The sequence below is a fragment of the Rhipicephalus sanguineus genome, chromosome 3 (genome assembly GCF_013339695.2).
Source record: "Rhipicephalus sanguineus isolate Rsan-2018 chromosome 3, BIME_Rsan_1.4, whole genome shotgun sequence".
Classification (NCBI taxonomy): Eukaryota; Metazoa; Arthropoda; class Arachnida; order Ixodida; family Ixodidae; genus Rhipicephalus; species Rhipicephalus sanguineus.
This window is the reverse complement of record NC_051178.1, coordinates 112,547,482-112,559,996: the sequence shown is the minus strand read 5'-3', so window position 1 is coordinate 112,559,996 and position 12,515 is coordinate 112,547,482. Positions and strand designations below refer to the sequence as shown.

The 12,515-nt window shown below is 49.9% G+C and overlaps 1 protein-coding gene across 1 annotated transcript in view; it reads left to right on the top strand.

Moving 5' to 3' along the window:
- Positions 1 to 8,420, top strand: part of LOC119385763 (kelch-like protein 20) — a 32,042-nt gene extending 23,622 nt beyond the window's left edge. Inside the window, exon 9 of the mRNA XM_049414101.1 lies at positions 8,272 to 8,420. Coding sequence (XP_049270058.1) covers positions 8,272 to 8,420 — 149 coding nt within the window. The remainder of the gene's footprint in view (positions 1 to 8,271) is intronic.
- The last annotated feature ends 4,095 nt before the right edge of the window (positions 8,421 to 12,515 follow it).

The following is a 12,515-nucleotide window of genomic DNA, read 5'->3' as shown; positions in this document are numbered from 1 at the left end:
TCCCACGTAATGTGTTACAGAGTTGGTGTGGTCCCGCACCACGGGCATATATCTCTGTGTGTTGTGGGGTAGATTACATGCAGCCTGCGTAAGTTGGTGTGTGCACTTGTCGGGAGTCTGCGTAGGGCCGTAGATTCCATTGCTGTGAGGTTCTTATGTTTTACTGAATGCGTTTTTTGATTATCCCTGTAGTATTGAAGAATTGCTGCGCACTTATAAGGTCTAAGAGCGTTAGGTCCTCTGCTGCAGTGTCCGTGGAGGCTTGGTGATTTGTGAAGCCTGGAGCCGTTTAGTTTGGTAAAGAGCCTAGTCATCAGCAGACTAACATACTCGCTACCCTAACACAACATGAATAGACAGGAGAAATGAAAGGCGCACCAAAAAACTACACCATCTCCCGCTAAAGGGGACCATGAGGCGATGCGAAGCCGGAGCACTAGCACGATCGCGTTCCGTCGGCGTTCGTTGGGCATGCTACCGACCTCGGGCATGCTATCGACCTCGCGTCGTGGAACACGAAGAGGAACACTACGCGCGTCGTGTCTTCCCTCTAGCCTGGCAGTTAATTCTCACAGGGCGAGCGGGCAATGCGGTAGGAGGGGGGGGGAACGTGGTAGGGGGGGCAGCGTAGGAGAGGAGAGAGAGGGGGAGGGGACGCGCATGCGCTGGCGCTCATCGTGGCGTTGCGCAGGAGTGAATTTCGGCATGTCGAGCCCGCATTTCAGATGAGTCAACGGAAGCAAGCACCGGACTGAACGCGCGCAGTGCTCTACCCGCTTTATATTCACACTTGCAGGAGACGAGACTAGAGGAGGAGAGTAGCGCATGCGCCGCGAGAGCAGAAGCAAGAACGCAGGAGAAGCGCAAGCAGGTGCCGGGAGAAAAGTGGAGAGAGTAACACAAGCTGTTGGAGAGAGGGAAGGAGGAGAGTTGCGCATGCGTAGTGCGAGTGCGGGCGCCTACGCCGCGGGACATACCCCCGAGCAAGAGATGCTTCGCGTCTAATAAGTAATGGGGTTTGCCCAATTACTGTGGCACATATGTTTCTGTAGCGTTAGCTACAATTGCTGAGCCGGAGCGGTTTTGCGTGCGTGTACAAGAGCCGTGCTGCGCATGCGCGAGGAGAAGTGATGTCACACAGCTGGCGCACCAGAGCCGCCACATCCGTGCACTCCGCCGCCGCCGCCGCCGCGCGCGCGACTCGCCCGTCTGAGCATTCCAGAGGAGCGACGTCATAGCCGCGGCAGATGGCGCACGCGCAGCTGTGCGCCTTCGCTGTGCAGTCGCCGTCTCACACTGCGCTGGAGCTGCTTGATGGCGTCTCTGGCTGGCGTTTGCCAGTGTGGTATAGCAATGGAGGAGAGCGCAAATGCTGCTCACCGGCGCAGAAGAGCGGAGAAGCTTAACTCATAACTACCGCTAAATGCCAGTTACCTGGCATTTAGCGGTAGAGCGTAGGAACAACGAACGGCACAATGGTAAAGGTGCTGCGGAGACACTGGAGCAATGGGAGGAACGTCTAGCAAAGCGACGTCGCCAGGAGGCTGAGCATTGACGTTCGCGCCCATCTCTGCAGTAGCAACAACAAGACGCTGTCGATGACGTTAAAGCTCACCGATCGACTGACTATACGGTGAAACTTAGCGAAAGCGCCAGTGCGACTCGGACCTTCGAGACGGATTTCGTAAACAATCCGTTTGGATATGTGTGCGACATGTGTGAAAGACTGGCACAAGATAATTTCACGCCCCTAAGTAGTGCCATGCGTGAAACGTTGAGTTTATCGGCGGTGCCTGAGTTGGATGAAGCCGTGGGACGAGTTATAGAATAATCAGCTGAAACTTCACTCGCGCTACGTATATCCTGGCATAGCCGAGCCAAGCCACTACAATTTTATTTCTGTCTGTCTGTCTGTTCGTTTGTTTGTATCCTCTAAACTATACCACATATACGCTCTGCTCACGAACACTTCTTCATTTTTAGTGGAACAGTGGCGGGTAGTGGTGTTTGTCAAATTTCTGTGACACATACCTGCGCTGGTTTTTGTTGTTGTTCACACGTCTTTATTCACATTTGTGCCCTAGGAGGGCTGCGGTGAATGTAGGGGCAGAGGCGGGATAAAAATTTCGGGGACGCTTAAGCTTCGCCTTTAAGAGTTGAACGCGACAGCGATATTCTGTTCCTAGTGCGCAGTTCCAACACTACGAGTGTTTAACAGAATGCGCGCACTAAGGTGTCTGCCTTAGGTAATGGGTAGCATGCTTTAAACCAGGAGCTATTATGCGCGAGAAAGTTGCGATGCACCCACTACGTGGTCTTAAGGGAATACGCGCAGTAATGTGTGTGCCTTTTGTAATGGGTGGCTGTCTTTAAACCACCGAGTCGTTATGATATTGACATGGTGTGACGCCCGATGGCAATGTACGCTTGTGCCACGCAATATTACTGCGATATTACATCTCGTAATGTGACACCTGTATACAGGACGCGTATTTTTGGGAAGCATGAAAGTTACTTTCAGTGCAGCTCCAAGCAGAGGCGTGGCTGTGTGGTAGAACACCTGCTTGCCACGCAGGCGGCCTGGGTTCGATTCTCACTCGGACCCAACATTTTTATTATTTATTTTATTTGCAGCTTTTTAGATTTTTCGGTCACGGACAAGATGATGATTTTTCGCTCACAACCAACGGACCCGACGCCGACGGCGGAATTTCTGCGATACGAGCTCTTTAACGCTATCGCGTTAAAAAAAAAGCGATGGAGTGGCTCTGTGTTAGTACTATCTGCGCTGGGGACAACCTGCCTGTGGACATTCGCTTCGTTTCGGCATACACAGTTTTGTTGTAAAAGAATAGTTTGACAAGCTCTTGCCGAAATCGGCTGCCTTCGTATTACCTTCATTCATGCTATATTATTCTAGGCAGTTGCTCGCAACCAGTAAAGTCACTGGAAAAAAGTATCGCATCTGTTTTCCACGCGCCGCCTCTCGCCGCCATATCCCTTCCAAGCGCTTTGGGTGCAGGCGCGTTGAACGCAGAGCGTGGCCGGACACTTAGCAGTACCACGGTCCCTAGAAGTACTTTATCGCTTTCTTTAAGCGCTTCATGAAGATGCCAGAGAGTAGCTCACCAGCAACACAACGTTGCTGGTGAGCTACTCTGTGAATCTCGTTTATTTTTATATTCCGTGTCCAAAGAGCGTCGTTCTACATGGCTGCATAGTTGGCTGGAAACTTTGCTGGAAAAGCTCTCATGCGGCAGGATACTTCACATTTTCTGTTCGCCATGTTCAGCAATATTGAATACTACATACGTTCAAATTTGCTGGGCTGTTTATATCAGATCTGTTGAACAGATTGTGCGTGCATTTCGAGGTGACACGCACGAGAGCGATATCGAAGATTTATTAAAGTACTGGTATACCTTGAAGGCAATTGTGGCATGAGCATTTGCCATTGCCCAAAACAGAAGCGTGGAACTCTGCTGATAAACGTGGTATAAGGCAATGGTATTAAGCGCATTTTAAATTTCTTTTTGCAGAAAAATGTTGCTAATGCTGCATTACGCCGAGCGTACCCTTGCAATACTGTTTAGTGGGTGAGAAATGATCACAGCAAAAGAAAAAAAAAACAAAAAAAAACGGCAGATACCACGCATTCAGGGAATCGATTTCATTCGAGCCATAGGTATATATACATACTGTGTTGCTGTAACATGCGCTTTCAAAATTTCCGGGATGTGCTATTTCTGATCAAAAGAACATAAAGCACTGTGGTGAGGAAGTTTTAATAAGAGTGCATTACGAAAAAAATGAAACTAAAAGCAGTGCAAAAACCGAACCCCAGCTGTTTACGCGCTGGCAACGTCAACAAAAAAAACTGTTTATCGGAACACAGCAAAATATTTGCAAATGCGCTGCAACATTTTGAATATTAAGACAAAAAATAGGAAATGAAACAATTAAGTAGTAAGGTCAATCATTTTTGATGTCCTATTTTCTACGCATCTCTTACTAAATGACAACGTATTCGCAAAATAAGATGCACCTTACCTACCGCACGCCGATTCGCCCGTGCGTTCGGCTGCTGGCGTTCCGAACCGAGACATAAATACGTCACGCACAACTTCCAATTACCGTATACAGACACACCACTTCGATTAGACATATAACCCAGTTGAACATCAAGCATGAGGCGCAAGAAAAGTATGCGTCAGCGATCAGTCGAAGGACGCAATGTTGAATGTTCTCGATGATGTTCGATAACGTTTTCGAGTGCACTATGAAGTGAACCTGTACACCGACTGCAAAGCTAGCGCAAACAGTGAAGATTCACGAAGTGTCGAACTAAATGGCATGTCGCACGAAGTCCCTACGCTAATGCAACTATGTTTACAGCTCCGGACCTAACGAACACACCGGGCCGTGACACGAAAAGAGACCGGTGAAGCCACGAAGAGAGTTCGCGAGCACATGGCAAAATTCGCCGTACGTTTCATTAGTTACACCGCTTACCGCGCAGTCTATTCATAAATGTCGATGAGTCGAAATCACTTCTGATATCCCCTTGGAGAAACACACGCACATATTGCAGTTCCGCCGAGGGTAACACGGCATCGAGGCGAAAAGATCGGTCTCTTCTCAACACACGCTAGCAACGCGCCGGACTGTCTGGAAGGGAAATGGCCGCCGCCGCCGCCCAATGTTGCCGCGTGCAGCCTACCTTTGTGGTACTCTGAGATCCTCTTGTGACTCTAGCAACCAGCGAGTACCCACTTTGCGAGAACATGGTTATCATAATCTATAACGGGGCGCTGAAACGAGCGCACGAGCTCTCACCTTGAAGAAAATGAGAAAGACGACCGTCTGCCCGAACAGGCAATGCAACAGGTTCATAGGCGATGCCATATTCAGTTATATTAAAGATAGAGAGAGACTGCCATGTTAATATTATAAATAGACATATATCATTTCATTCCCTCAATTAAATTTCTGTGTTTATTTATTTATTTGATTCTAATATTTAACACTTTACCTACGGAGCAGAAACCTGGAGACTTACAAAGAGGGTTCAACTTAAATTGAGGACGACGCAGCGAGCGATGGAAAGGAAAATGATAGGTGTAACCTTAAGAGACAGGAAGAGAGCAGAGTGGGTCAGGGAACAAACGGGGGTTAATGACATCATAGTTGAAATCAAGAAGAAGAAATGGATATGGGCCGGGCACGTAGCACGTCGGCAGGATAACCGGTGGTCATTAAGGGTAACTGACTGGATTCCAAGAGATGGCAAACGCGTGAGGGGGAGACAGAAAATTAGGTGGGTAGATGAGATTAAGAAGTTTGCAGGTATTACGTGGCAGCAGAAAGCACAGGACCGGGTTGATTGGCGGAACATGGGAGAGGCCTTTGCCCTGCAGTGGGCGTAGACAGGCTGATGATGATGATGATGATGATAACTAACATTTAATGAAAAATACCACTAACATTTTTGCTTTACTATAAATGATCTTTTTCGCATATTCCTTTTATTTTATTTTTTGTCACAAATTCTACTGCCGCACGCTTCGTGGCCAGTCCTCCGTAGTGGGTTGAGCTATTCCGCTATAGCAACCAACCAACCAAGCAACCGCCCTGCTCAGGTAAGGCATGTCTCGATCCGAAGTGCGCTACACTTGTACGTAAGAAGTATTTTACTTAACACAGCTTTTCTTTGATAAGAATCGGTCGAGATAACGTGAAATTTGAGGGCCATGTTTCTTGTGGTCAGCAGAAAGAAAGGTGGCATGATCAAGCTCTGGTAGTTCAGTCATCCTTGTAGCGCGAGCGTGGGTGTGATGCCATTTATAGCATGCAGCGAATATTTGTATATTCCAGTACTCACGTATACGGAAGTAAAAGTGCGGTCTCGCCCAACCTTCAGCTTCATTTCAACCCCTCGAGAACGCGTTGAAGAAAAAATAGATACTTCGTTTCGTCGTAGTGGTAAAGCATGAGCGACAATTTGGAATGTTATACGAAGTAAGGCTAGCAGCTCACTACTTCAGCATGCAACCTAGTGTAACTCAACAAAACACTGGTGTAAAGAAATGTGGCCGCTGCAGCCAGCGATGCGACCTTCGTGCTTGCTGTCGCTTCAACCCGAGCAGCACGTACAAAGGCATGAGCACGTACAAAGGCATCCCTGTCAAGATAGTACGCATGACAGAGGTTATTGCTTAACTGCCTGTAATTTGCCGTTCATTGCTCGCGCAAGATGGCGTAAATTGAAGATCGCTAGAATAGCCCTTCGTCCTGCAGTGGACAAAAAGTGACTATTGCTGTTGTTCATGATGATGATGATGTTCAGTTCTGTTTCTTTTTTTCTTTTTTTTCGCAACTTGGTACGCGGCTTCTTACGAGGACACATCGACGAGATGAGGATCAGGATTTGTCGACCAGTTACCTCGCTAAGACCAACAGCCCTCTTCAGATGGTTGGTTTTGCTTAGCGCTGTATTTTGCCTTTTCTGGTTATCCATGTACAAGTCCCCGGACAGGCTTCCGTTTCCACTAAAGAAAGGCTGGTCGATATGGCTTTCATCATTTCGGGTGAGTGTATGCACGCAGTGTCAAATGCATTTCGTCGCAGGAGGCTCCTTTATTAATGCATAAGGGCAGCGTATGCTATATCCACTTTGTTCGCTTGAAATGTATCAGAATGAATAATTTACAGAAAGATAATCATTTTGCTGAGTCATTCGGTTGTAAACATGGCACTCCAATCTGTTCATGTTTGTGTAAGTTCTGCGTGGTCATTTTACAACTGACAGCCTTAAAAAAATGGCAGACAAGTCACACATTGAATTACAACTGAATGAAGACAATGTTTATTTTCTGATAGCAAACACTAGCCAAAAATACTCATTATGCTGTTAGTCAGCACCATGTAGCAATAGCCAACACGAGTGTCCCAGACCATCGTGTGTTGTACGGCATATGGAACGAATTTCTCCACGCTGTCGTGTCACGTGTGCTGTTGCCTCGAACTCAGCTGCGCGGTGCCGTAACCACTAGCATACCGCAGGTTGTATGGTCCAATAAGGAGTTATGTATGCACCGTCGCTAAGACTGGAAGCGTTGTCTTGCAACAAGCTGGTACTTTCATGCGCCTCCCTACTGAAATGTTCCGTATGCCGTTCCAATAATTCCGCGTGTTTTCGTATGGAATTCATACGGAGCCCATACGTTTTCCGTATATTATCCCTCTATTTCTCTATGAATCGTACGGAAACATGTGGAATTATTGAAATAACATAACGGAACGTCTCAGTAGGGTACCGTTGCGTCATCGCAGGACATCTGCCTGAAGCGCAGTGTGTGCATGGGCGCAGGCGTAGGTTACTCTATTACTCAGGAGCGCACACCGTGCCGTTTTTCTCCTTAACTGACGACGCTTTGAAGAACTGCATATCGAGTAGCAGTGTTTGTTATGTGCTTGTTGATATCGTCTTTGCGCGAGATTCAGGATACGCTGTGTCCAGGTATATGTTAAAAGCTTCAGCTACCTCTACGGTTAAATCACAATCATGGGCGTTAGTCCTCTCGATCAAGATGTGCCACTGGGCGCCAGCGTCGGTGCATCTCCATCAAACGGTGCTATAGCTTCCAAACTCCATTATACATTTTGCAAGCTCTTATATATCAGAACACAGTAAGCACTACTTCTTTGAAGATACGTTTCATTTTTAAAGACGATAGTCTTTCTTGGGGAACTTAAACGCAGATATATTGGTCTGTCTCTCAGTCTTTCTGTTTGTCTGTCTGTCACCCGATTCAGCGACCCGGCCAATGCTGAACCACTTGCTTACCGCCCACCCGTCTTGAACTGGTACGGCTGTTCATACTTGTGAACGTTGTCGATGAAAAAGTAAATATTACGCATATTTGAGGCACAACATCACTAGGTAAGTGTTAGGTGGTGTGCTCCTTTAATAGAACATACATAGACACGTAAATGTAAAACCCTAGTTTCTTAAGCTGCGCTGAAAATGTGGCTACGCTGAAAATGCCTGTGCGCGCCGACGAACGCCCTCTGCCACGGAGGAAGGAAACCTTCTGCACAAGCTCATGTTTCCCGGCATCTTGCCAGATGGCGTCCATATCTTACGCAGCGCCTCCTCTATCTCCTCTATCTTCTTAGCACGAAGATACGCGGCCAATTTTTTGTGTCATACCGATTCCTATGACGGAGGGATCAGCCATGAATGTTTTTTTCGTAAGCCGTCCTTCACAGTAGACAACTCTGGCAAATCATTCGTGATGAACGGCCATCGTGTCCAGATTATGTCGGGTGCCATCCACTATTTCAGGGTCCTGCCTAACCTCTGGGAGGACCGCCTCAAGACAATGCAGGCGTCCGGCTTGAACACAACAGAATTCTGAGTAACGTCTTCGTCTCACGACGGGTGTAACAATAAAGGCCCGTCAGGTCCAGTTACGCACAACGGGCTACCTTTCTGTATGAAAATGGAAACAGGCTTATCAATGATATGCTTTTGTAGACGTCGCATTTCGGCCCGTCACCTAAACTACTTCAGAAGGCAGACATTTATTGCATAACATTTCGCGGAGAGGTCAGATCTTCAACCCCTTACTGATTACCGTCCATTTCGGCAATTGCGTCACAACAGAGATGTGGAATCAGAGCGGCAGTGAAGACATGTGTGTCTTTAAACCGTGCCCATAGGTGCTTCGCGCGGCGCAACACGTGAGCGTACAGTTTTGAAGCCATGACGTGCAGCGCTCCATCGCCAAGCACCACAGACTGAGCGCAACGTTACCAGCGGTTGTCTACCAGATGCAGTCATCGCCACGCGTCGCGAACGCTCTCGAGCTCACGGTATACCGCAATGCGTCAGTTCGCTTTCACGAGCACTCACCTGTGGTGCAACAAACGTCGACAGCCCCAAGCTCAGAATATCTCGTTTCAATCGCCAGTACTGCACATAGCTCGTGTTTCATTAGCTATCGTGTTGGCTGCGGCGGCGAGCGTCCGTTATTTATTGCAAGCAGTGATTTCAGAGCTACGTACATTCAGAGATTGCATGGGCCTTTTGTAGCTACGTGGAGTGGAACAGCCACGAGCCCGAAGCTGGCCAGTACTATTTCGAAGGGCAGCAGGACCTTGAGCGCTTCCTCAAGATCGCCCACAGACTCGGCTTCATAATCACCGTCCGGCCGGGCCCCTACATCTGCGCCGAAGGCGACTTCGTGAGTAGAAATACACTATGCACATTTGAGGGAAAACAGTCACGACTATCACAATAAAGACGTGACGAGATGGATGGATGTATGGCGAGCCGTCAACGCGAGAGAAGACGACGAAGTGTGGGAAAGTGAACGCCTCACGTCATCCCACAAGTGGTGACCCGGACATCGAACACGCAACGCGCCACATGCTCGTCCCTTCACCCACGCACTGAGCGTCACGGCCATCCCCGTTTCTTCGGTGACTACAGTAAGGACTTCAGCCCCGTACATTCCGACTGACCATGGACAACACACCCAACAGCGACGCAACGCCGAATCCCACGGTTCCCGACGCTGTCGTCGCTACTCTCAAGATACCGGAGTTTTGGCAGGCGGACTCGGAACTCTGGTTTCTGAGTGTCGAGCCCCTCTTCCGACGACACCGGGTAACATCGCAATCAGTGAGGTACGACTACGTCATCGGCGCTTTACCACCTGCTGTCCTCGCCATCGTAAGAGACATTCTGCGCTCTCCGCCTCCTGACAACCCCTACGACACTCTTAAAACAGAGCTCATCCGCCGGACAATCGAGTCGGAACAGCGTAGGCTGCAGCAGCTGCTCACCGCGGAAGAACTTGCTGACCGAAAGCCTACGGAGCTTCTGCGTCGCATGTGACATCTTATCGGGAACAACCCTGCTGCATTGGACGCATCCATCCTACGAGACCTCTTCCTACAGGGACTGCCGCAGCAGGTGCGGATGATTTTGAGTGTGTCTTCCACGGAAACTCTCGACTCACTGGCACAGATGGCTGACAAGATTATGGGTGTTGGTGCCCCGTCCATATCTGCAATCGAGAAACGTGACGCTTCCCACTTTGCGCTGGTCCGCGATGACTCGTTGGACCGCCTCCTTCAAGCTAACGAGGAGCTGAACCGCAAAGTGGACCAGCTGGCCGCTGAACTGAGCTCACTGAAAGCAGACCACCGACGCACTACGTCACGACAACGACGCCAAAGCCGCGATAGATCGCTAAATCTGCCTCACGGTGTCTGCTGGTACAGCCAACGATACGGGGCACGCGCTCGTCAGTGCCATCAGCCATGCCAGTTTGCGGGAAACGCACGGGCCACGCACTGACGGCGGCCAGTGTTGCAGGCCCGACATACAGCCGCCTCTTGCACGTCATGGACCGCTTCACCAAAGTTGGATACCTCATTGACACGGGTGCCGAAGTGTGTGTTTTTCCTCCTACGCTGGAGGACCATCGACGGCGCCAGACAACGCCGCCTGTCACAGCTGTTAATGGTTCCACCATACGGACCTACGGACAGAGGTCTGTTACGCTTGACATCGGCTTGAGCCACACGTTTCGTTGTATTTTCTTAATCGCCGACGTGCGTGTACCAATTATCGGTGCGGATATTCTTTGGCCGTTTAAGCTTGTGGTAGACCTACGACATAGCCGCCTCGTGGATTCTGAGACCCACCTAACAGTTCAAGGCGTGACATCAAGTTTACCACCCTTACGTCTCGTGCAAGCTCATGCCAAGTCTCCTCGCCGTGGTTTACGCTTCTGGAAGAATTTTCCGATCTCATCCGTGCTCTATCTCTTGGAGACCTGGTGCGCCACAATGCCACTCATCACATTGTGACAGTAGGAGCACCGGTGTTTGCACGTGCTCGTAGTCTCGCTCCTGACCGTTACAAGATTTCACGGCAAGAATTCGAGCACATGCTTGACCTCGGATACGTCCGCCCTCTTCCGGTGCCTGGCCATCACCGCTATACATGGTTCCCAAACCCTCGGGTGACTGCAGACCGTGCGGTGACTATCGCGCCCTCAACAAAGTGACGGTACAGGACCGTTATCCGATACCGCACATCCAGGACTTCACGGCATTGCTGCGCGGTTCCACCGTATTCAGCAAAATTGACCTAGTGAAGGCATAGCACCAAATACCTGTGGAGCCTTCCGACGTACCGAAGACAGTCATAATAACACCTTTTGGCATGTTTGAATACATACGTATACCCTTCGGTCTACGAAATGCCGCACAAACCTTTCAACGATTCGTGGACCACGTTCTTCGTGGTTTGACCTGCTGCTTCGCGTACATCTACGACATCCTCGTACTCATCACTTCAGCAGAAGATCAAGAGCTTCACCTGCGGCAGGTTTTCACGCGACTCCGGAAATATGGACTTGTCGTCAACGGACCGAAGACCGAGTTCGGAGTTTCCTCACTGGACTTCCTTGGTCACCGCGTGGATTCCCGTGGGATCTCTCCACCGGCGGCGCGCGTGGAAGCTATATTGCAGTTTCCACGGCCAACAACTACGAAGAAGCTGCGTGAATTCGTCGGGCTTGCCAACTATTACCGTCGGTTTATTCCACACTGCGCGGCCATCTTGCAACCGGTACATGCACTTCTGTCCGGTGAAATGAAGCCGAACGCTTCCATGTCCTGGACAGACGACGCTGAGACAGCTTTCAGTTCCATCAAGGAAGCTCTGGCAACGCAACGCTCCTCGCGCATCCAAAGAGCGACGCTATCACGTCACTCACCGTGGACGCCTCCGATGTCGCCATCGGAGCAGCCCTGCAGCATTTGGTCGACGGAGTTTGGCAGCCGGTCGCTTTCTTCTCAAGGAAGCTCTCAGAGACCGAGTCTCGTTATAGCACGTTCGGTCGCGAACTGCTCGCGGCCTGTTTGGTTGTCCAGCATTTTCGACACTTCCTCGAAGGTCGGCAATTCCATATCCTCACCGATCACAAGCCGCTCACGACTCCCTCGACCGCTACCAACTCTGCCCACACCCCACGTGATATCCGCCAGCTTGCCTACCTATCGGAGTTCACGAGCGATATCCGGCACAACAGTGGCAAAGACACCCACGTTGCTGACGCACTATCCCGCGTAGAAATCAACGCAACAATGGATGAGCGCCCGCCAGTGGACTTTGCAGCAATGGCTACTGCACAACGGGAGGACAGCGAACTTCAGGTTCTCCGACGCCAAGAGAACTCCCTCAAGTTCGGAGATGCCCAACTTCCAGGCTGCGCGATTCCCCTCCTTTGTGACACGTCTACCAGTTGTCCTTGCCCGTACGTTCCAGCACCATTTAGCCACAGTGTCTTGACGCCTTGCATTCCTTGTCGCACCCCGGCATACGTGCGACTCAACGCCTCGTCACAGAGCGATATCTATGGCCACGTATGAACATCGACGTCCGCCGCTGGACACGTGCTTCTCTCAAGTGCCAGGAAACCAAAGTCCAGCGT